General features: G+C 56.4%; 1 protein-coding gene across 8 annotated transcripts in view; it reads left to right on the top strand.

Annotated features, from left to right (window-relative positions):
* Positions 1–794: 794 nt before the first annotated feature.
* The window catches only part of FBXL18 (F-box and leucine rich repeat protein 18), a 30,797-nt gene continuing 10,382 nt past the window's right edge, over positions 795–21,209 (top strand). For 3 of the 8 annotated variants that reach the window (XR_014072199.1, XM_081552750.1, XM_081552746.1), the window contains exons 1-4: positions 802–949; positions 6,605–6,820; positions 11,629–13,166; positions 16,148–16,366. Coding sequence is in view for 7 of the 8 variants with exons in the window: in XM_081552750.1 (XP_081408876.1) it covers positions 932–949; positions 6,605–6,820; positions 11,629–13,166; positions 16,148–16,366 (1,991 nt within the window). In the remaining variant the exon portion in view is untranslated. Of the gene's footprint in view, positions 950–4,253; positions 4,776–6,604; positions 6,821–10,627; positions 11,500–11,628; positions 13,167–16,147; positions 16,367–16,794; positions 18,153–21,209 lie in introns of those variants that run through there. The other 5 variants (XM_081552748.1, XM_081552751.1, XM_081552745.1 and 2 more) reach the window with 5 other exon arrangements.

The following is a 21,209-nucleotide window of genomic DNA, read 5'->3' as shown; positions in this document are numbered from 1 at the left end:
ATTTACCCAGAAAATATTTATTTAGTGCCTATGTCAGGGAGTGCTCCAGGTACAGGGTGTCTACAGTTTATTGGGGGAGGGCAGAAAAAAAAAAAGATACAGTAGATCAGATGGTGAGAAGAGTTACGGAGAAAAATTGCGCAGGATAAGGGCAAGTTCAGGTGTGTGTTCGGGAGAATGGGGAGGAGGTATATTCTCTGTGCGAGAGAGAGAGAGAGAGAGAGAGAGAGAGAGAGAGAGAGAAAGAGGGGGAGAACCGGCTCTCTGACAGGTGGTTTCTTAACACTACCGACACCAAGAACAGCGGGGGTGTGTGTGTGTGTGTGCGTGTGTGTGGCGGAGTGTATGTGTGTGTGTGTGTGTGTGGCGGAGTGTGTGTGTGGCGGAGTGTGTGTATGTGGCGGAGTGTGTGTATGTGGCGGAGTGTGTGTGTGTATGTGGCGGAGTGTGTGTATGTGGCGGAGTGTGTGTGTGTATGTGGCGGAGTGTGTGTGTGTGTGTGTGTTGACCGGCTCTGTGACAGCTGGTTTCTTAACACTACAGACATCAAGAACAGCGAATGCAAAGGCCTAGAGACAAGGGAGTGCTCGACAGGCAAGAGGGGCCCGCACGGCTGCAAAGGGGTGTGCAATGAGCAGAAGAGCTGGAGATGAGGTCGGAGAGCAGGCGCGGGTCTTCAAGGCCTCGCGGACTGAACCCGCGCCCTAGCGGGGCCTTTCCTGTGCGCCGCATTCAACATGGCGGCCAAATGGAACCCGCCCGCGGGCGAGCGGAAGTGCGTGTCGGCGGGCGCCGGAAGTGGCAGAGGGCCCCGCCCCCTGCTCGGGTCTCTGTGGAGCCGCGGACGCGCCGGCTTTGAGCATCCCTGGCCAGCCAGGTGGGAGGCCCCGGAGCTGTGGCTCCGGAGGCAGCGGCTCGGCCCGCCCTCGACATGGCCAGCTCTGGAGAGGTACGGCCGGCGCCTCTCTCCGTTCTCCTCCCTGTCCGGCGGCTTTGGCCCCCGCTCGGTCCTCCCCACCCCGACTTCGGTTCCCCTGCGTCCTTTTCCGTCGTTCCCTGCCCCGCTCCATCCTGCCCGTCCTGACCTCGGTTGCCTCTGTGCTTCCCATCCGGCCCCCCAGCCGCGGCCCCGGGCGGCCCTTCACACTCCGACTCTGGCGTCGGCCTGGCTTGGTCCTTCCTGCCCCGACCCTGGCCTTGGCCTCGCCGGGTCCTTCCCGTCCCGTCCCCGGCCTTACCTGTTGGCCCAGCCGTGACCCATCCCGTCCCCAGGGCCTCACCTTGTGTCTGAAGGTGTAAGCTCTCTCAGCTGTCGGTTTTCCGCCCCTTTCCCAGTCCCTCATCCTGATGGGCAGACCCCTCCCCGCTCCCTGCTCTCCCCGAGCTTCCTGCTCCTCTGCGCCTCCCGGGCCCTTTTCCCCAGCCCCGGGCCTTGGCTCAGCCTTGGAGCTCTGAGACGTTCCTCCTCCCTGCCCGCTTCCCATCCCATCCTCTGTCCCTGAATGTTCAGTTTCAGCCCAGTCCACTTTTCTCTGAGCCTGCTTGTTTGACTTGGAGGGTAGTGGAGGAAGAGCCATTTCACCTGGGGGCCTTATGACTTAACTCTGAATGCTCCACAGTCTGGGTGCTACAGAGAATCCCGCCGAGTTCCTGTAATGTGGTGCAAGGTATTTTCTCTGTAGACCAGGGAGTGGGGGATCTGGATTCTGACTAGGGCCTTCCCATTTGTCGCTTCCTACCTACTTTTATGTATACTTGTGTGCACCTGTATTTATGGCTATTGTCGGGGACCCACAACCACTGAGTGAACTTTCTGAGTCTTATGGGCTTTCTTGTGCTCTGGGGAACTGGAGTGGATGGGGCATGGGTACGTGGAAGGTGGTTAGGGTTACTGACAGCTCTTCAAGTGAATTTGGGTCAGAAGTGGCCCCTAGATTGAGACAGAGGCTGTGTGCCCCACCTCTCCAACACACACACACACACACTCTCTCTCTCTCTCTGGTGGTAGCATTGAAGGGCCAGAGAGTACCAGCTCCCCGAGGAAGAGTCATGGGGGTAGACTGGCTGTATTAGCAGATTCTGGTTAGTTGCACGTGCTTAGTGTGTGTGTGTGGGTGTGTGTGTGGGTGGGTGGGGGGGCATGGAAGGCGTCTGTTACTGTGGTCTTATGCAGTCCTGCGCAACGGCCCCTCTGTTCCTTGAAGTACATGTTGGGGAGCTGCCCAGTGAAGCCTCTTGTCACATCGTGAGCATCTCTTGGCCTGAGAAGAGAGAGAGGAAGCGTGTTCTACCCTGGATGTGGATATAAGGTCCCTTTCTCTGTGCTGTGCTTAGTTGCTCAGTCATGTCTGACTCTTTGCGACCCAGTGGACGGTAGCCCACCTGGCTCCTCTGTCCATGGGGATTCTCCAGGCAAGATACCGGAGTGGGTTGCCATGCCATCCTCCAGGGCATCTTCCCAACCCAGGGATTGAACTCAGGTCTCCCGCATTGCAGGCGGGTTCTTTACCAGCTGAGCTACCAGGGAAGCCCCTTTCTCTGGGTGGATCTTATGATTGATTGATTGAGATATAGTTTGCATACCGTAAAATTTATATACTTTTAAAATATATCTTTATTTTTATTTTTTGGCTCCTCTGTATGGCATGTGAAATCTTAGTGCCCTGACCAGGGTTTGAACCTACATCCCCCGCAATGCAAACACGGAGTCCTAACCACCGGACCGCCTGGAAAGTCCTTAAAACTTACACTTTTCAAGTGTATAATGCAGTGATTAAAAAAAATGTATTCACAAGGTTGTGCCACCATCCCCACTGTCTGATTCCAGAATGGGGCAGTCTGATTTTGAGAGTCCTTGCTGGGTTTGAAATGCAGATGTCCCCCTCCTGTGCTGCTGAGGAGCTGGGCTCTGCGCTTTTAATAGCTCATCAAAAGATTCTGAAGCAATGGTTCACTGACACCTAGTTCAGTGCCTCTTTCCATTGAGCATTAAAAGGTGATCCCTGTTCATGAGCTGTTCCTGGTCGCGTGAGGAAGCAGGTAACAAAGCAGCACAACGCACCTGATGAGCCCAGAGTGGGAGGACGGTGGCTGGGGCAGCGGTGGAGGAGGAGGGTGAGTTAAGTGTGTCTGGGGTGCTGGAAGGGCTTCCTGGGGAGGGAGCCTTTGAGCTGAGGTTTCCAGAGTAGCAGTTTCCCTTCTGTGGGGGAGACATTGTCAAGGGGAGGGAGCAGCTGTGCCAAGGCTTGGAGGTCCAACTGCTGGGTATTGGGGGACATTGTGGAAATTGCCAACTAGAAAAGCAAAGACTTACGAAGAGGGGCAGTGGGGCTTGCCTGGTTGGTCTAGTGGCTGCCTCTGCGCTCCCAAGGCAGGGGGCCCGGGTCAGGAATTCAGATCCCACATGCTACAGCTAAGAGTTTAATACTAAATAAATAAATACATTTTAAAAAAGGCAATGTGAGAAGCATCCCTTCAGGTCGCTCCTTTGATTAAAAAACAGCATTAGAGAGTTCCACACACTTGCAAAAGAAAGTTGTGATGAACTTCCCTCTATGTACTCATCGCCCAGTTTTTAAAAAATTCTTGTTGCAGTGTAGCTGGTTTAAACTGTTGCGTTAGTTTCAGGTGTACAGCAAGGTGAATCAGCTATATGTGTAGACTTACCACTCTTTTTCAGGTTCTTTTCCCATATAGGTCATTACAGAGTGTTGAGTAGAATTCCCTGTGCTTCATCGCCCCGTTTTAATAGTTAACACAGGACTGGTCTTGGTTCCTCTCTGACCCTCCCACCCCCTCCTTGCCCCTTGGGTTATTTAGAGCACATCCCAGACACCTCCTTAGTTGATCTGTAAACCCTGCGACTTCTTTGGGTGCCTGACTATAGACAGACAGTGAACATCCTAGGAGGGGATTTTTTTTTACGGGGCCAGTACCTAGGTTTCAGCTTAATTTGGCCTAACTTTTCAAAAAATTGTGAAATATCATACATTCTGGAAAAGAACGTTTATCGAATAAACTCTTTGAACCCCCCACTCTCGAAATGGTTTTCAGCGTGTCGTCCGGTGCCCCAGGTGTGCCCGATAAGGATCACCTGGCCCTGAGCGGGATTTCCCGACACCCCAGGAAGCCCCTGGCTGGACCCTTCCGGAAGCCCCAGCGGCTCTTTTCCGGTGGTGGAGGGCGGGGCGGTCTTGGGCTCAGCCAATCAGGCTCTTTCTTACGTATCCTTGCCCTCTGACCTCGGGCTACTTACCTGACTTTTTTTAAAGATGGAGGGTGGGGCTGCCTTAGTTTCCCGTGCTGAGGACACATCCTCCGGAGAGGCAGAGGGAAGCCGATGTGTTTGGGTGTGCGTGGACGTGGCCCTCGTCCGGGCCACGTTTTTATTTGGCGAATGAAGCGCGAGAGGCTCCTGTCTTCCTCCTCTTGGGGCCGCCTGTGTGCTGTTGCCTCCGCAGAGCCTTTCCTGGGGGGCTGGGGGTGAGTCGGCTCCAAGGAGAAGACTCTACTGGTGCAGACCCTGCAGGACTGGGCCTCCTCCCGCATGGGCCTTCGGGAGACGGGGGGGTGGGGGGGGAAGTGAGCTGCCCTGCTGCCTGGGGGGCCGCTCCTCACACAGGCCCGCCGCCCCGAAAGCCCGTGCCTGCCTGGAGTGGAGCGTGGGACGCTGGCCTCGGGACAGCCCTGGGGGGCGCAGCACGTGGAGAGCACGAGCCCGCAGCATGTGCTGGGACTGGACGGAGGAAGCCGCAGCCCAGCTCCTGCTTTGTTGTGTGTGTATTTTTGTTTTCTTTTAATTCTTGTAATTTCTGAGTGGTAGCCTAACTGCGGAAATTATATGATGCTGGCGTTCCTGAGAGTGTTTTGCCCCGTGTTCTCTTTGCTCTGCGGCGGCATTCTTACTTTGATAAATCTGCGAATTGCGGCGGAAGGTCAGAAGGGGTTAGCCTCAGGTTGCTTGGTGGAATTGAGGCCCAGCCCTTCCCTTTTGTCCCCCGGAGCCCAGCACCCCCGAGCTCGCCTGATAATGATCGCCGCTGGTTCCAGCCGCTCTCGGGAGACGGAGTCCCTCGGTCTAGGGTGGGGTCTGGGAATCTGATTTTTAACAGATGTGCCTGGGCGATCCCAGATAATTGGACCTGGGAAATTTCTCAGGAAAGTAATGTATGGTTCGAAAGACTGAACCCAGAATCCAGCAACCCAGGGCAGCTTGTGGACTTGGGCCTGATGGCCGCCTGCTGCCCTGGTAAAGGTGGGAGAAAGGAAAGAGTGAAGAGAAGGCAAACCTGGCTGCCTCCTCTCGGGAGGACGGGAAAGTGGGAGGGGCCGGTGCTGGTAGGTGGGCAGTGGACGTGCAAACCTTTTTTGCCCTGGCGAGAGCTTGGCTTGATGCAGAGGCCAGAGGGGCGTCGCAGTCAGAGCTCCCAGGAATCCCTTGGTGCCTGCGTGGGGTGCGCAGAGGGGCCCTTCTTCCCGGACTTAACGGTTGCCATGGCAGCAGCACGGCTTTCCAAGCCTTGACGCTTCCATGCTTGGCAAGTATTACCAGCGAAGAAGCAGGCTGGAGAAGGTGGAGCTGGTAGACAGAATCACTGGACAAGCCGGTAGAAATAGTTCTGGGCACTCCACTGGGAGTGTCACAGAGGCGCCCCCCTCAGGTCGGTTTAGAGGCAAGAGGGTGCCTTCCGGAAGTGTTGGAAAGATTCAGGGACGCCTCCCTCCCACCCCCCTCCCACCCCACCCCCTCAATGGGCTGTTCTTAGAGAATCCCTTACCGTGGCCTTGATTCGGGGTTTCATGTCACACTAACAGAGGCCTAGTCCTTCTCCCTCTTGGTCCTACAAGGCACTGATCAGTAAGATGGGAAGCCCACGTTTGGACAGAAAATCTTCTGTTGATGTTTGCAAAAAGAAAATGAAACAGTAAGACATGTGGACATCTTACTGGAAATACCAACACGGTTTCTAATCAGAAGTGGAGAGAGGCTGCGCTGCCTCCATTGCTTTTAATGAATCTTAAGATTTTAAAATGGCATTGGTCTGGTTGGTGCTGCTTCTTAACTATGAGGGCTTCATCATTTCGTTCCCTCATTTTACTCATCCTTAACAACAGTGCTGAGAAGTGCCCATCTGGTGCTGTCCTGAGGAGCTGATACACAGTAACTCCTTAACCTATTACAGTGATCCTGGGAGGTGAAGGCCAGGTATCATTATTTCTCGATGGAATTCACCTACCCAGGGGTTTTAAGACTGACATTCGGGGCTAAGGAGGAGAAACAGCAGCTTTCACAAACGACAGCCTCCGCTGATGGTGGTGAGTTGAGTCGGAAACTTGCCAGACTTGGCCGAGGACCTGTGGTAGGGAGAAAAATCTGTTAAATTTCAAAAAAAAAAATTCGAAATTTCACTTCTACTCTTATGTTCGAAGAGAGATCCTGGAGTCTGGATTGGAAAGGGAGCTTTTGGAGCATGTCGGGGGCTCCTGCTCTGTAGTTAACAGTTTTGGCAACAGTTCCTTCTCCCCACAGACCACAGTGAGGACCTCCCTCGGCTGAGGGCTGCCCTTGGGGGTCCCATGGAAATTTGTTGCCCCTTATTTTCAGGACACGTGCGATGACAGTGACGCGCCCTCCGCGGCGGCCCCGGTGGCAGATAGTGCCCACCTGCTGGGCTTCTCCGATGAGATCCTCCTGCACATCCTGAGCCACGTGCCCAGCATGGACCTGGTTCTGAACGTCCGGCGCACCTGCCGGAAGTTCGCGGCGCTGTGCCTGGACAAGAGCCTCACCCACACGGTGCTGCTGCAGAAGGACTACGAGGTGAGGGGCGCGGGTGTGGCACCCAGCATGGGGGCAGAGGTGGGGAACAACCGAGGTGCCCCACGGAGGCCTGGGGTGCCTGCAGGGATGACAAAAGCCAGGGGTCCAGGGACTTCCCTGGCGATCCAGTGGTTGGAACTCTGCCTTCCAGCGCAGGGGGGTGCAGGTTCGGTCCTTGGTGGGGGAGTTGAGAGCCCTGCCTGCCTTGCAGCGAAAGAACCAGAACATAAACAACCGGGGCAATATTGTAACACATGCAGTAAAGACTTTTCCAAGGTGAAAAGCCCAGGGCCTAGAAGTATGGGTATTAGCCACCCAGGCCAGGGTGTAGGCGAGGTGGGTGTCGTTCTGGGGGGGCGGGTCTTAGGTCCTGGCACCAGGCCAGGAGAGAGACTGGTTTCCAGGTTGAGAGGTACCCAGGAGTGGACTTGCAGACCCATGAAAGGTGTTGGGCTCTCCTGTGAAGTTGAGCACGGTCGGAGGCACCACCTCAGCCCACCGGCCGCAGCCGGGGGTCCAGGCTGCCTGCTGGTCGTAGCCATTCTGATGCACGGGAGGTGGTGTCTCACTGTGGATTCGACATGGTCTCCCCAGTGAAGGACGCTGTCACATACTTTCATCAGGTGCAAGGGCGATCTGTGGATCGTCTCAGAAGCGCCTGTGCAAGGCTCTTGCCCACTCGTTACTCTCTTTCTCTTAGTGGGTTTTGGGAGTTCTGTGTATGTTCTGGAACAAGTCCTTGGTCAGATGTATTGTGAATGTTTCCTCAGAGTCTATGGCTTGCCGTTTCATTTTAAGCAGTGTCTTTTGCGGAGTGTAAATGTTTCATTTTTGTTGTTATTCGGTCGGTAAGTTGTGTCCCACCTCTTTGCAATCCCGTGGACTGCAGCACACCAGGCTTCCCTGTCCTTCACTATCTCCTGGACTTTGCTTAAACGCATGTCCATTGAGTCGGTGAGGCCAGTCTTTTGAAGAGTGTACGTTTTTTACTTTGCTGATGTCCAGTTGAATTTTTGAGTTCATGCTTTTTGTATTCTGTTGAAGAAATCTTTGTGAAGCCTGAGGTCATGAAGATTTCCTTCTGCTGTCTTCCTTCTTTTTATCTAACGTTATATTACTTTCAGGTGTACATTGTAATGGTTTGCTATTTGTATGCATTGGGGAATGATCATGTCGAGGTACCAGTTGTTACCTTACAGAGGTATAATTTTTTTTTTTCTTGTGATGAGAACTTTTAAGATCTTCTCTTGCAACTTTCAACTATGCAGTATGTTTGCATCTTTGTGATAATAATGTCGGGTTGTTAACTGTAGTCCCTGTGCTCACTTCACATCCCCAGGACTTAATTTTATAACTGGAAGTTTGTGCCTTTTGATTATCCTCTCCCTCCAAATCACCACAATCTGTTCCCTGTATCTATGAGCTTGGTTTTAAACTTTCCTCTTTTTTATGGAAGTCTGGTTGACTTACACTATGATATCGGTTTCAGGTGTACAACGTATAGATTCAGTTCAGTTCAGTCGCTCAGTCGTGTCTGACTCTTTGTGACCCCATGAATTGCAGCACACCAGGCCTCCCTGTCCATCACCAACTCCCGGAGTCTACCCAAACCCATGTCCATCGAGTCAGTGATGCCATCCAGCCATCTCATCCTCTGTCGTCCCCTTCTCCTCCTGCTCCGAATCCTGCCCAGCATTAGGGTCTTTTCCAATGAGTCAGTTCTTCTCATGAGGTGGCCAAAGTATTGGAGTTTCAGCTTCAACATCAGCCCTTCCAATGAACACCCAGGACTGATCTCCTTTAGGATGGACTGGTTGGATTTCCTTGCAGTCCAAGGGACTCTCAAGAGTCTTCTCCAACACCACAGTTCAAAAGCATCAATTCTTCGGCGCTCAGCTTTCTTCACTGTCCAACTCTCACATCCATACATGACCACTGGAAAAACCATAGCCTTGACTAGACGGACTTCTGTTGGCAAAGTAATGTCTCTGCTTTTAAATATGCTATGTAGGTTGGCCATCACCTTCCTTCCAAGGAGTAAGTGTCTTTTAATTTCATGGCTGCAATCACCATCAGCAGTGATTTTGGAGCCCAAAAAATTAAAGTCTGACACTGTTTCCACTGTTTCCCCATCTATTTCCCATGAAGAGATGGGACCAGATGCCATGATCTTAGTTTTCTGAATGTTGAGTTTTAAGCCAACTTTTTCACTCTCGTCTTTCACTTTCATCAAGAGACTCTTTAGTTCTTCTTCACTTTCTGCCATAAGGGTGGTGTCATCTGCATATCTGAGGTTATTGATATTTCTCCCGGCAATCTTGATTTCAGCTTGAGTTTCTTCCAGCCCAGCGTTTCTCATGATGTACTCTGCATATAAGTTAAATAAGCGGGGTGACAATATACAGCCTTGATGTACTCCTTTTCCTATTTGGAACCAGTCTGTTGTTCCATGTCCAGTTCTAACTGTTGCTTCCTGACCTGCATACAGGTTTCTCAAGAGACAGGTCAGATGGTCTGGTATTCCCATCTCTTTCAGAATTTTCCACAGTTTATTGTGATCCACACAGTCAAAGGCTTTGGCATAGTCAATAAAGCAGAAATAGATGTTTTTCTGGAACTCTCTTGCTTTTTCGATGATCCAGCGGATATTGGCAATTTGATCTCTGGTGCCTCTGCCTTTTCTAAAACCAGCTTGAACATCTGGAAGTTCATGGTTCACGTATTGCTGAAGCCTGGCTTGGAGAATTTTGAGCATTACTTTACTAGCATGTGAGATGAGTGCAGTTGTGCGGTAGTTTGAGCATTCTTTGGCATTGCCTTTCTTTGGGATTGGAATGAAAACTGACCTTTTCCAGTCCTGTGGCCACTGCTGAGTTTTCCAAATTTGCTGGCATATCGAGTGCAGCACTTTCACAGCATCACCTTTGAGGATTTTAAATAGCTCAACTGGAATTCCATCACCTCCACTAGCTTTGTTTGTAGTGATGCTTTCTAAGGCCCACTTGACTTTACATTCCAGGATGTCTGGCTCTAGGTGAGTGATTACACCATCGTGATTATCTGGGTCGTGATTACACACCATAGAAAGTTATTATAATATTATTGACTATATTCCTGTACTGTAAGAGGTTTTTTCTTTAGTTCTGCATATAAGTGAGATCTTACACGATTTGTCTTTCTCTTACTTAATTCACTTAGTGTAACGCCCTTAAGGTCCATCCATGTTGTTGCAAATGGCAAGACTTTCTTCTTTGCTTTTCTTATGACTGAGGAATACCACATTCTGTGTGTGTATTTCAGTCACGTCTTCTTCTTCCATTCATCCACTGATGGACGCTTCAGTTGTTTCTGTGCCTTGGCTGTTGTAAATAACACTGCTGTGAACATGGGGGTGCAAATAATCTTTTTGAGTTAGTGTTCTTGCTTTCTTTGGGTAAATACCCAGAAGTGGAATTGCTGGATCATTTGGTAGTTGTATTTTTAATTTTTTGAGAAGCCTCCATACTGTTTTCCATAGTGGTTGCATCAATTTCCTTTCCCACTAACAGTGTCCAAGGGTTCCCTTTTTACCGCACCCTGATCAACACTTATTATTTTTGTCTTCTTGATGATGGCCATTCTGACAGGTGTGAGAAGGTTTTTTAAAATTTAATTTTTATTTCTTTTTTTTGGCCACGCAGTGCAGCACACAGGGTCTTAGTTCCCTGACCAGGGATCGCTCCCTGCACTGGGGTCTTAGCTACCGGATCACCAGGGAAGGCCTTGTCTGGAGCATTTAGAATGTGTCTTTCACCTGTGTGGTTCCAGGTGTGGACATCGCTGTAGAGAAGTGATCGTGTGCGTGAGCCTGACATACACAGACGCTCGGTACTGTGTTGTCGGAAGGCCTTGGTGGCTGCTGGGCCCACAGCTGGACGTACTATGGTTCCCTGAGCATCCAGACCAGGTTTTTGAGGAACATGTAACTGCGTGAACATGCACGTGATGTAAGAGAAAGCAAGAGCCAAAGCCTACTTTCCGGACATGGTTCTACTGTGTGATTTGAAAAAAACCCACATGACATGAAACTTCCCTTCCTAACCATTTTAAGCATACCATTCCACTAGCCCCAAGTACATTCACAGGGTTTCGCAACCGTCTTCACTCTGGAGAGTCTTTTAATTGTCTTAAACAGAAGTATTGGAACTATTAGGCAATAACTCCCATTCCGCTTTCCCCAGGCCTCTGGTAACCTCTGTTCAACTTTCTCTTTCTGATCTTGCCTTTTCTGGATCTTTCACATCAGTGGGATCAGACAGTATGTGATCTTTATGACGAGCTTCTTGGAGCATTCCGTGCTCAGGGCTCGCCCCGTGCTGAAGCATCCGAGCTTCATTATCCCTCCCCATGCTGAGCAGAATTGCGCCCCGTGGACAGACCCCACTGCCTTATCTGTCCATCGGTCAATGGACAACTCGAGTTGTTGCCATTTTTTTGATTGTTGTGAAGGTGCTGCCGTGAACCAGGGTCTGCTGGTGTCGGTCCAAGCCCCTGCTTTCAGGCCTCTTGTGTGCACACCTGACCGTGGAATTGTGGGTCATGGGGTAACTCTGGCTTTTCAGGGGAGCCACCAGACTTTTCCCCAGGGGCTGCCCTACCTTCCCCTCCCGCCTGGCCGAGGCTCTGACTGCCAGTGGGAGGTGAGTGTGCTGGGAGGGACGAGGCGGCTCCCTGACCGTCTTGGGGGAGGGTGCGGTCTGGGGGGCGAGGGCGGAGGAGACACCAGTGCCCTCAGCCCCTCTCTGTCCCCTTCTCCCCACCGTCCGCAGGCCAGCGAGGACAAGGTGAAGCAGCTGGTGAAGGAGATCGGCCGGGACATGCAGCAGCTCAGCATGGCCGGCTGCTATTGGCTGTCGGGCGCCACGGTGGAGCACGTGGCGCGCTGCTGCGGCCTGGTGCGGGTCAACCTGTCGGGCTGCCCCCTGACCTCCCTGCGCCTCTCCAAGGTGCTGTCGGCCCTGCCGCACCTGCGCTCCCTGGCCATCGACGTGAGCCCTGGCTTCGACGCCAGCCAGCTGAGCGGCGAGTGCAAGGCCACGCTGAGCCGTGTGCGGGAGCTCAAGCAGACGCTGTACACGCCCTCGTATGGCGTGGTGCCCTGCTGCACCAGCCTCGAGAAGCTGCTGCTCTACTTTGAGATCCTGGACCGCACGCGGGAGGGCGCCGTGCTCTCGGGCCAGCTCATGGTGGGCCAGAGCAACGTGCCACACTATCAGCACCTGCGCGTCTTCTACGCCCGCCTGGCCCCCGGCTACATCAACCAGGAGGTGGTGCGCCTCTACCTGGCCGTGCTCAGCGACCGCACGCCTGAGAACCTCCACGCCTTCCTCATCTCCGTGCCCGGCAGCTTCGCCGAGAGCGGGGCCACCCGGAACCTGCTGGAGTCCATGGCCCGCAACGTGGTGCTGGACGCCCTGCAGCTGCCCAAGTCCTGGCTCAACGGCTCGGCCCTCCTGCAGCACATGAAGTTCAGCAGTCCCTTCTACTTCAGCTTCAGCCGCTGCGCCCTCTCTGGCGGCCACCTCCTCCAGCGCGTCATCGACGGCGGCAGGGACCTCCGGAGCCTGGCCGGCCTGAACCTCAGCGGCTGCGCGCACTGCCTGGCACCTGACTGCCTGCTCCGCAAGGCGGAGGACGACATCGACCCCACCATCCTCGAGGCGCTGGTGGCAGCCTGCCCCAATCTGCGGCACCTCAACCTCTCGGCCGCCCACCACCACAGCCCTGAGGGCCCTGGCCAGCACCTGTGCCAGCTACTGGCCCGGCTGCCCTGCCTGCGCTCCCTGTCGCTGCCCGTCTGCGCTGTGGCCGACTCCCCGCCACGGGCCGACCGTGCGCCCATCCCCCCTGCCATGCGTGCGGTGCCCCGCGGCTTCGGCAAGAAAGTCCGCATCGGCGTGCCATCCATCCCCTTTCCCGGGCCGGCAGGCCCCCAGCCGTCCTCGGTGTTCTGGTCGCTGCTGAAGAATGTGCCCTTTCTGGACCGCCTCGAGCTGATCGGCTCCAACTTCTCATCTGCCATGCCACGCAACGAGCCCGCCATCCGCAACTCCCTCCCGCCCTGCAGCCGGGCACAGAGCGTTGGGGACGCAGAGGTGGCCGCCATCGGCCAGCTGGCCTTCCTGAGGCACCTGACGCTGGCCCAGCTGCCCAGCATCCTGACGGGCTCGGGGCTGGTGAGCATCGGCCTGCAGTGCCAGCAGCTCCAGTCGCTCTCGCTGGCCCACCTGGGCTTGATGGGCAAGGTGGTCTACATGTCTGGCCTCTCAGACATGCTGAAGCACTGCAAGCGGCTGAAGGACCTCAGGTGAGGGGGCCCAGCCGCCCCTCCGCAGCCCCTGCGGGCCCTTCCACAGCCTATAGGGCACAGAGGGGAGTGCGGCCTTGAGTTTGGCAAGTGTTTGCATACCTGCTGCGTGCCTGCCAAGACGGAGGGTACAGGTCTGAGAGTCTCGAGGGCTGGGGGCTTGACCAGGGACTGACGGTGTGTAGAGGGGGGCGGGGGGCTGGAGCGACAGCGGGCGGTGGCATGCTGGCAGAGCGTACAGGGGGCCGTGCTCCCGAGCCCATTCTGGGACATCGCCCTCGTCACCGGCTGTTTGAGTGCGTGGGTTCCAGAGGCTCGGGCGCTGGTCAGAGAAGGGCCCAAGAAGGGGGCAGGCACGGGGGGGCCTGAGCCCCTGCCTGTGCCCACAGAGCCTCACAGAGCGAGCTGTGGAGGCCAGATCCTTACTGGGCAGAAGGGCGAGGGACCACGGGGGGCCACACACACCGCCCCCCGCTCCAGGGCATGGCCAGCCATGGCAGGTGCCGCTCCGTCCTCTGCCCTGGTGCCCTGGCCACAGACACTGGTCGCTCACACCAGGTGAGCTCAGCTAGCCCTCCAGTGCTGGCCGCCTGCAGGTGGAGTGGGTGGGCCCCCCACGCCCCCCACGCCTGCTGTGAACACCTGTGATAGGGGCGTCCGTGGGGGCGGACCTGGAGGTGGTGGGCATGTTAAGAAAAGAGAAAAGCGTTGAGAAGTCTGTGTGTACTGCGCACTCTTCCCTCTGCCGCTTGAGCAGCGAGATCCCCAGTGGGAAGTGAGGACCCGCATCGCCACCTAGTGACCAAGGCGCTGCAGCGTGTCCTTTGCCGGGCATGGCCGTCAGGCAGGCTGCCAGGGGTGGGGTCGGGGGTGATTATAGCCCAGCAGTCCTGGGTCAGGGCTTGTCTCCCCGCTCGAGTGTTCCCCCTTTCAGCAGCCCTGCCCCAGGGGGACTTCCTTCCTGCTGGACCCAGAGAGACCGTGAGGCCTTTCAGAATCAGACCCAGAGGGACCCCCGTTCCCCACGGTTTTAGGAGCTTAGGAGAACTGCTTACATGTGATTAAGACCCCCAGCTCCCTGCTGCGTTTCGTTTCAGTGCCTGGTGGCTCCCATGTGGGACGGCTCTGAACAGACATCCCGTCACCTCAGACCTGATTTTAAAATCCCTTCCCCATCCTGTGCCTTGTCCGTGTCCCTGGGCATCAGGAAGCTGAGTGCGGGCCTTCGGGCTCTCAATTGGGAAAGGGGAAGACAGCCCCTTCCCCACGTCTGCCTCGCCCAGGGAGTCACTGCATTTAGAGCGCTTAGGCTCTTCTGACACCTGGAGGCTTTCTGCCCCCAGCACAGGCCCACTGCCTCTGCAGGGAGCGGGCTTGGGGGGTCTTGCTGCTTGTCCTGGAAGCCTCTTCTTCGATGGCGAGAGCCCATGGCTGCAGACCAGCTTCTTGGGGGCGGCCCAGGAAGTCACTCAGTTTACTGGGAGAGACGGGCCTTTCGGGGTTCCCTGTGGGTCTCACATGTTGATGGAGGTCTTGCCGGCCTCCCAGGCCCACTTGGAGTGTCAGCGTGGTGTCCCAGGTGTTACACCACGTTTGTGCTGGGGGTGGTTTGTGCAGTACCTGGGCCTTGGAGGTACTTGGGGGCGGCTGGGCCCAGGAGGCTTAGGACCATGTCACCCTAGGTGTGGCGGTGTCCCCACCGTGTGGGCGTGGCCTGGCGGGGGGCTGTCCAGTGCCCTTCTCCTGGCCCTCGTGCTAACACGGAGGGTGAGGGCCCACTATGGCCTGCACGATGGCCATCAGAGGCCTGGGTGGCTGGTTGAGAGGGAGCCTTGCTTGGTGCCCAGTGGCTGCCCATTAAAGCATCCTCCTGGTCAGTCATAGGGGTCAGACGTAGCTCCCTGAACTGCAGTTTCCTGCAGATGTGCTCAAATCTCCATCACTCTGTGAAGCCGTTCTCCTCGCCTGCTGCAGCGCCTGTGCGCCCTCTGCCCGCTCTGGGCGGACACCTCTGGCTGGCCTCTCCCTCTTGTGTTGCCAGCCTTGAAGTGGCTCGGGCCAGGTGACCGGGGACTCCCCCAGCAGTCAGAGCGAGTTGTCAAAGCTCAGATGACAGCCAAGCATGTCTGAGAAGTACCGCCAAGGGCCTGGTGCTGATGTCCAAGGATAACCCTTATTAACAGGTTTCCTTGTGGGAGGGTTTCGGGTGGACTGGATCCACACTGACCTCGGTCCGTGAGGCCGTCTCAGTCTTCCCGTGTGATTCACCAGGAAACGATCTCGAGCTCTGCTTGTGTTCCGGCTCCCTGCCCCGGGCTTCTGTGCCAGTGTCCTGGGGCTGCCCTGATAATGACCACCAACTGGGCCACCTAAGACAACAGGGTCATCCTCTCAGTCAGGAGGCCGGAAGTCCCAGGTCAAGGTGGGTGGGAGCCGGTGCCAGGCCTGTCCTCCAGCCTCTGGTGGCTGCTGGCAGTGTGAGCATTCTTAGGGTCGTGGACGTGTCCCTGCAGTGCCCCCCGGCTGTCACAGGGCCAGTGCCGTGTGCTGTCATTGGACCAGCTCCTGCCCCCGTCCTGTGTGACCTCATCTTAAGTCATCTGTGTCTGCAAAGACCTTGCTTCCAAACAAGGGCCCTGTCCCCACTGCCCTGTGCAGGTCCCAAGGGGTGGGAACGCAGCACGTCTTCTGGGGGCCCAGTTCAGCTGACCCCTGCTCCCCTCCTCATCCTCCCGGCTCTCAGGTACTCTGAGAAGGTAGTGTAGCCAACAGAGCGAGCCTGCTAGATCCGTGGACAGCTGGTTGTGTCTGGCCTGTGGGCTGTCCCCCCAGATTGGGATCACTGAGGAAGACCCCGGTGGTCTGAGTCCTCACGTGGCGCCCCCGAGGGGCTGTGGTATGGACGAGCCCCTGGACGGGAGCCCCGCTCCACGCACGTCTGTCGCCCTCCGCTTCACACCGTGCGTCCTCTCTGCCTGCAGGTTGGAGCAGCCCTACTTCAGCGCCAACGCCCAGTTCTTCCAGGCGCTGAGCCAGTGCTCCGCGCTGCAGCGCCTGTGCCTGGTGTCGCGCAGCGGGACCCTGCAGCCTGAGGCCGTGCTGGCCTTCATGGCGCGCTGCCTGCACGTGGTGGTGTGCCACCTGTTCACCGGCGAGTCGCTCAGCACCTGCCGCAGCCTGCAGCAGTCCCTCCTCCGCAGGTGAGTGGACGGGCCCCTCGCGGGCGGCAGGACCCTCCTCGTCGTCATCGGCTTTTCACGAGCTCCCCAGGGACAGCTATCAGAACCGGGAGCCCATGCAGCGCCACCGGTCACCCTGCAGCCTTAGGCTGCGGCTGTCGTTGCCCTAGCATGTCCTTTTTCTGCGTGGCTTTGCTTCCGAGCCCCTGTCAGGCCTGGTGGGCCGTCTTCTGGAGAGCACCGGGCCGGCGGGGTGCCTGGGGGAGCCACTCTCCATCGGCGTGTCTATGAAACACACCAGTTCATCCTGCCGCCTCTGCTTCCAGCCCTGCCTTCCGAGGACCTCTGCCCCCTTCTTTCCTGGGAGCCTCCACCTCGAGCAGCAGAGGCCTGGCTCTTGTGTCTGTGCTGTTTGCTGACCTGTCCTCCTTCCCACCCCCACCCCCCAGCGTGCAGGTTCCTAGAAGTGATAGTCAGGGCGTGTCCAGGAAGTGGCCTGGTTGCTTGCTCTCCAGGATGGCCATCCCAAGCCTAAGCTTCCCTGTGGGTGTGACAGCCCTTGGCCCACAGCCTTGCCAATGAGACCTGCCGCCAGACTCTTCCAGGGCTCCTGGGCGAGCTCATCCTCCCACCGTATGAGTCCACGTGGTGTGTTTCCAGGGAGCATCGTTTCGTGTGCCCATTGCCCGGTCACATCTCCTCGTCTGAGTTCAATTCCCCTCATTCCTGGGGGACCCTACTGTGGGGTTCCTTCAGGGAGGGGCGGGTGCTTTGGACCAGTGAGCCCACATTGCAGCCGCCATGCCGTCACCTGTCATGGGCCCACCTCTCCGCTGCTGGCTTTCCCTGCCATCTGTCTTCACTGTGGATTCAGGTTACGGCTGTGGGTCCAACAACCTCCCCAACTGACTCTCCTACGCCCTAAGCTTCCTCTTAAATCTGCCACTTGTCCTGGCTCCTGGTCCGAGAACCCAGGCAGCAAAGCCTCTTGGTTTGTGTATAAAACGCAGCTCCGTGGGCTTTGAATGACAGCTGCGGGGAATCTCCTGGGTAACTGCCAGACGTGAACCTGACCCCTGCATGCCCAGAAAGTTCAGAGACTCCCATAAACGCTGCTCCCTTGGGTGTTACCTGAGCACGTGGCAGATACCTTTGGCCAAGTGAGCGTGTGCTGTCGGTCTAGCAGGAGATGGTGAACTTGGCTTAGCCTACGGTTTGTAGGAAAGCAGTTAAGTGAGGCGATGTCCACAGGGTCCACTCCAGCGGGACACGCCAGATCCTGTGGCCTCTCAGCTATGCGCTCCGGAAGCTCTCGGTGGCGCTCCGGAAGTTCTCCTGGTCCCCGGGGTCCTGTGTGAGGACCAATTATGTCAAGTGCATCTAGAGATCCCTCTGAGGTTTCTGAGCCTTCCAGCGCACACTGGAGAAGTCAGGGTCGGGGGTGGAACCTAAGGCTCAGAGTAGTTGACTGCAGTTCCCTCTGTCTTAGGTTGACCACGAGTGGCTCACCCGGAGTCAACCATCATGAGGGCTGATGGCTGTGCACCTGCCAGCCAGGCCTGGTGAAGCCCTTCCAGATGCTAAAGAGTTTTTTTTTTTTTTTTAATAAGTGTTTTAAGTCGCTTCAGTCATATCTGACTGTGTGTGACCCTGTGGACTGTAGCCTGCCAGGCCCCTCTGTCCATGGGGTTCTCCAGGCAAGAATACTGAAGTGGGTTCCATGCCCTCCTCCAGGGGATCTTCCTAGCCCAGAGAAGATGGTACTTTTAAAAGATCTTTAAATACACATAACCGAAAGTTTATGATTTTAACTGTCTGACGGGGTGCAGTTAGTGGCGCTGAGCACGTTCACAAAGGGAGCCTCGTTCACTTCTGTTTCTGTGAACTGTCACAAGCGTCTTTTCAGTTTTCCGTGTTCAGACTTAGAAGCAGTGGGTGCTTGGGGGGCTGTAGGTGAGTGCAGAGAGCTCAGAAGATTGTGCCTCCTTGTGGGTCTGCGTGTCCTCCTTGCCCATCCGGGCCTTTGCAGAAGGTGTGCGGTGTGTACACACCAGGCCGTGTCCTTCCCTAGCGGGTCCTGGGAACGTAGATCGGCACCCAGGACTGGAGTGTGGGCCTGGAGCAACGCTTCCTGGGGAGGGGGGTCTGCCCCGAGCGGGTCCCCAGGAGCATGGAGCGCTTAGACCCTCTGGAGAGAAAACGCAGTGACAGCAGCAGTGCCCCTGGCGGCTGTTGAGTGTGGCCCCGGGGGTCCCAGCCCCCCTCTCCCAGGTCTCCATGTCCTGCGGGTGGGGGGAATGTGACAGGGAGGAGGCCAGGCTGGTCACAGAATTACAGACGTGCCATCGGCCAGGAGGTCTCCGGAGTCACAGGGCTCAGGCCGCCCCACCAAACGGTCCTTGTGGGGTCGCCCGTCCTTGCACTTTGCTGTCACCTTTCTCAGGAGAAATCCTAGCAAAGGTTTTCTCCTCCTTGATGTTCATGATATTTCCAAAAACTCAGACCGTGGATCAAGCTGTTTTCAAGCGGAAGCTCCCTTTGGCTCCCCCAGCCAGAGTGGCCAGCGGTTCCGGGACGGAGTCCTCATGTGGTTTTGTGCTGATTTTGTTGAGTTAATGCTCCATCAGGGATGTCTTTCTGTGTCGTTAAAGCTGCACACAGTCCCTTTTAGTGCCGTTTGGCATCTGTTACAGGATGCTGTGGGGGCTCTGGCCTGGCCTTCACAGGTGACTCTGCACTTGTGACGCCCCCTTCTCTCAGGCCTGGGCTTTTCCTGGGCCTGGGAGCCTGGAGAAAGGCCGGGTGTTGGGGGGCACTCCCCACTCACCAGTGTCTCCGCCCTTGGTGTCCTCGTTTAGGGCCCTGGGGGCACAGTATTCGAGACCAGGCCTGAGGTCGACGTTGGCTGGGTGGACTTCCTGGGCACAGGCTGGGGCCATGGTGGGGACCCGCCGAGCGGCTGAGGTACCCGGAGCCCTGTGTGTGCTGGAGCATGGCCCCCCTATGGGCTCCTCCTGCCATGTCCTGCCTCTGTGGTTCCCGCCGCCCCAGAGCCCTGTGAGCTGTGCGCCTCGAGCCCCAGCACAAGTGGGGAGACCAAGGCTCCGAGAGGCGGTGGAGGTGTAGTGGGACCCGCGCTGGAAGGACGCGTCTGTGTTCCCGCAAGGCCTCTGCTGCGGGGCGTGGGGTCCCGGCTGCACTTCTGCGAGGCGCCCAGCAGGTGGCGCCGTGGGTCAGGGTGACGGCGCCCGGCTTCGGGCAGGGCATCGCAGCAGGACGCGTTCCACCCGGGATCGCGACCAGGAGGGGCTGGCGTTGTCGTCACCTTTTTCTCAGGCGGTTCTTGCTTCTCACCCGGTTCCCTGCCTCAAGCTCAGAGAATTACCGAAGCACCTGCCCGCTTGCCTGTGTGCCTCTGAGGTCCAGCGGTGACGATTCCAGGCTTTCACTGCCGTGGCTGGCGTTCCATCTCTCATCGGGGAACCGAGATCCCACAAACCACCCGGTGCAGCCAAAACAACAAAATAAGGCAAAACAAAACGAAAAACCATTTACAGAAAATGACCTGCCGGCCCTGTTAGAGGCAGAGATCTGAGTGTCCTGGCCTCCTGCCTGCACAGCGGTGGGGGCGGGCCCAGACACAACCTCCGCACCGGGCAGGTGGCTGAGGCCGCAGGATGGAGAAAGGACCCAGTCTCCCCCGTGAGAAAGGCAGGAAGAGCCCTGCTTCTGGGAAGTTCAGGAGCAGGCTGTGGTCTGCTCTGGCAAGGGTGGTGGTGACTTCCTGGAGGGGATGGCTGCAGAGTCTCATGTGGGCGCTGGTCACACGGGGCCATACTGCCCCTGCAGCACATTGTGTAACCCTTTCCACCCCTTCAGGCAAAGCCCACTTGTGTTAGTGGAGGGAGGAGACCATCTGTCACTGGAGGCGGGTGGGCCAGCTCTGTGGAGGCTGAACTCACATCCTTGACCCAACCAAGCTCCAGGCTCCGATCCTGCAGATGGGCTTGAGGCAGGGTTTACACCGAGCTCATCCTGGTGGTGGCAGCGCTCTTCATTTTAGCAGAAGATGGACTACAGCCCAAGTGCACATCAGTAGGAGTTGTTATTTAGTCGCTCAGTCGTGCTTGACTCATTTGTGACCCCATGGACTACAGCCCTCCAGGCTCCTCTGTCCATGGGATTTCCCAGGCAAGGATACTGGAGTGGGTTGCTGTTTTCCTTCGCCAGGGGATCTTCCCAACCCAGGGATTGAACACACATCTCCTGCATTGCAGGTGGATTCTTTACTACTGAGCCACATGGGAAGCCCCCCATCTGTAGGAGGCTGGGAAGTAAATTATGATGTGTCCAGCCAATGTAATGAAATGCAGCCCATAAGAGACTTGGGGTCGCCACAGGGAGTCTTTCCAAGTGTGTCTCAAACAAAAGCAGGGGCGTACTGTCTCTCTCTGACACCTCTCTGTGGTGTTTCTTGAAGGCTATGAGAAGACTGTGGTGTTGGTCCTGGAGGTGTCTTTGTTGAGGGGAAGGCAAGGAGCCCCAGGGACGCCCCAAACCAGCTGCTCTGTGTTCTGCTTCGCCCTGACCCGCCTCCTCCAGGCCTTTCTGATGACAGACATACAGCGAGTTACTGGCTCCAGGGGCCCAAGCCCATGGGTTTACAATCCTCCGCATGGGAGGGGGGCGTGTGAGCCTGACATGGAGCGTCTCTCCCTGCCTGCTCCTCTGCACGAGGGTGGATCCAGGCCACCCCAAGGGGCCCTGGGGGTCCCCACAAGTTTGGTGGGGAGCTCGGAGGGCACGCCCCGCACACCCACCCGGAGCGCGTCTTCAGTTCTGAGAACCTTTAGTAACTGTTTTA

This window comes from Giraffa tippelskirchi, chromosome 13 (genome assembly GCF_054371585.1).
Source record: "Giraffa tippelskirchi isolate mGirTip1 chromosome 13, T2T-mGirTip1v1.2.pri, whole genome shotgun sequence".
Classification (NCBI taxonomy): Eukaryota; Metazoa; Chordata; class Mammalia; order Artiodactyla; family Giraffidae; genus Giraffa; species Giraffa tippelskirchi.
Note: the sequence above shows the minus strand (reverse complement) of the source record. Positions and strands in the feature narration are given on the sequence as shown.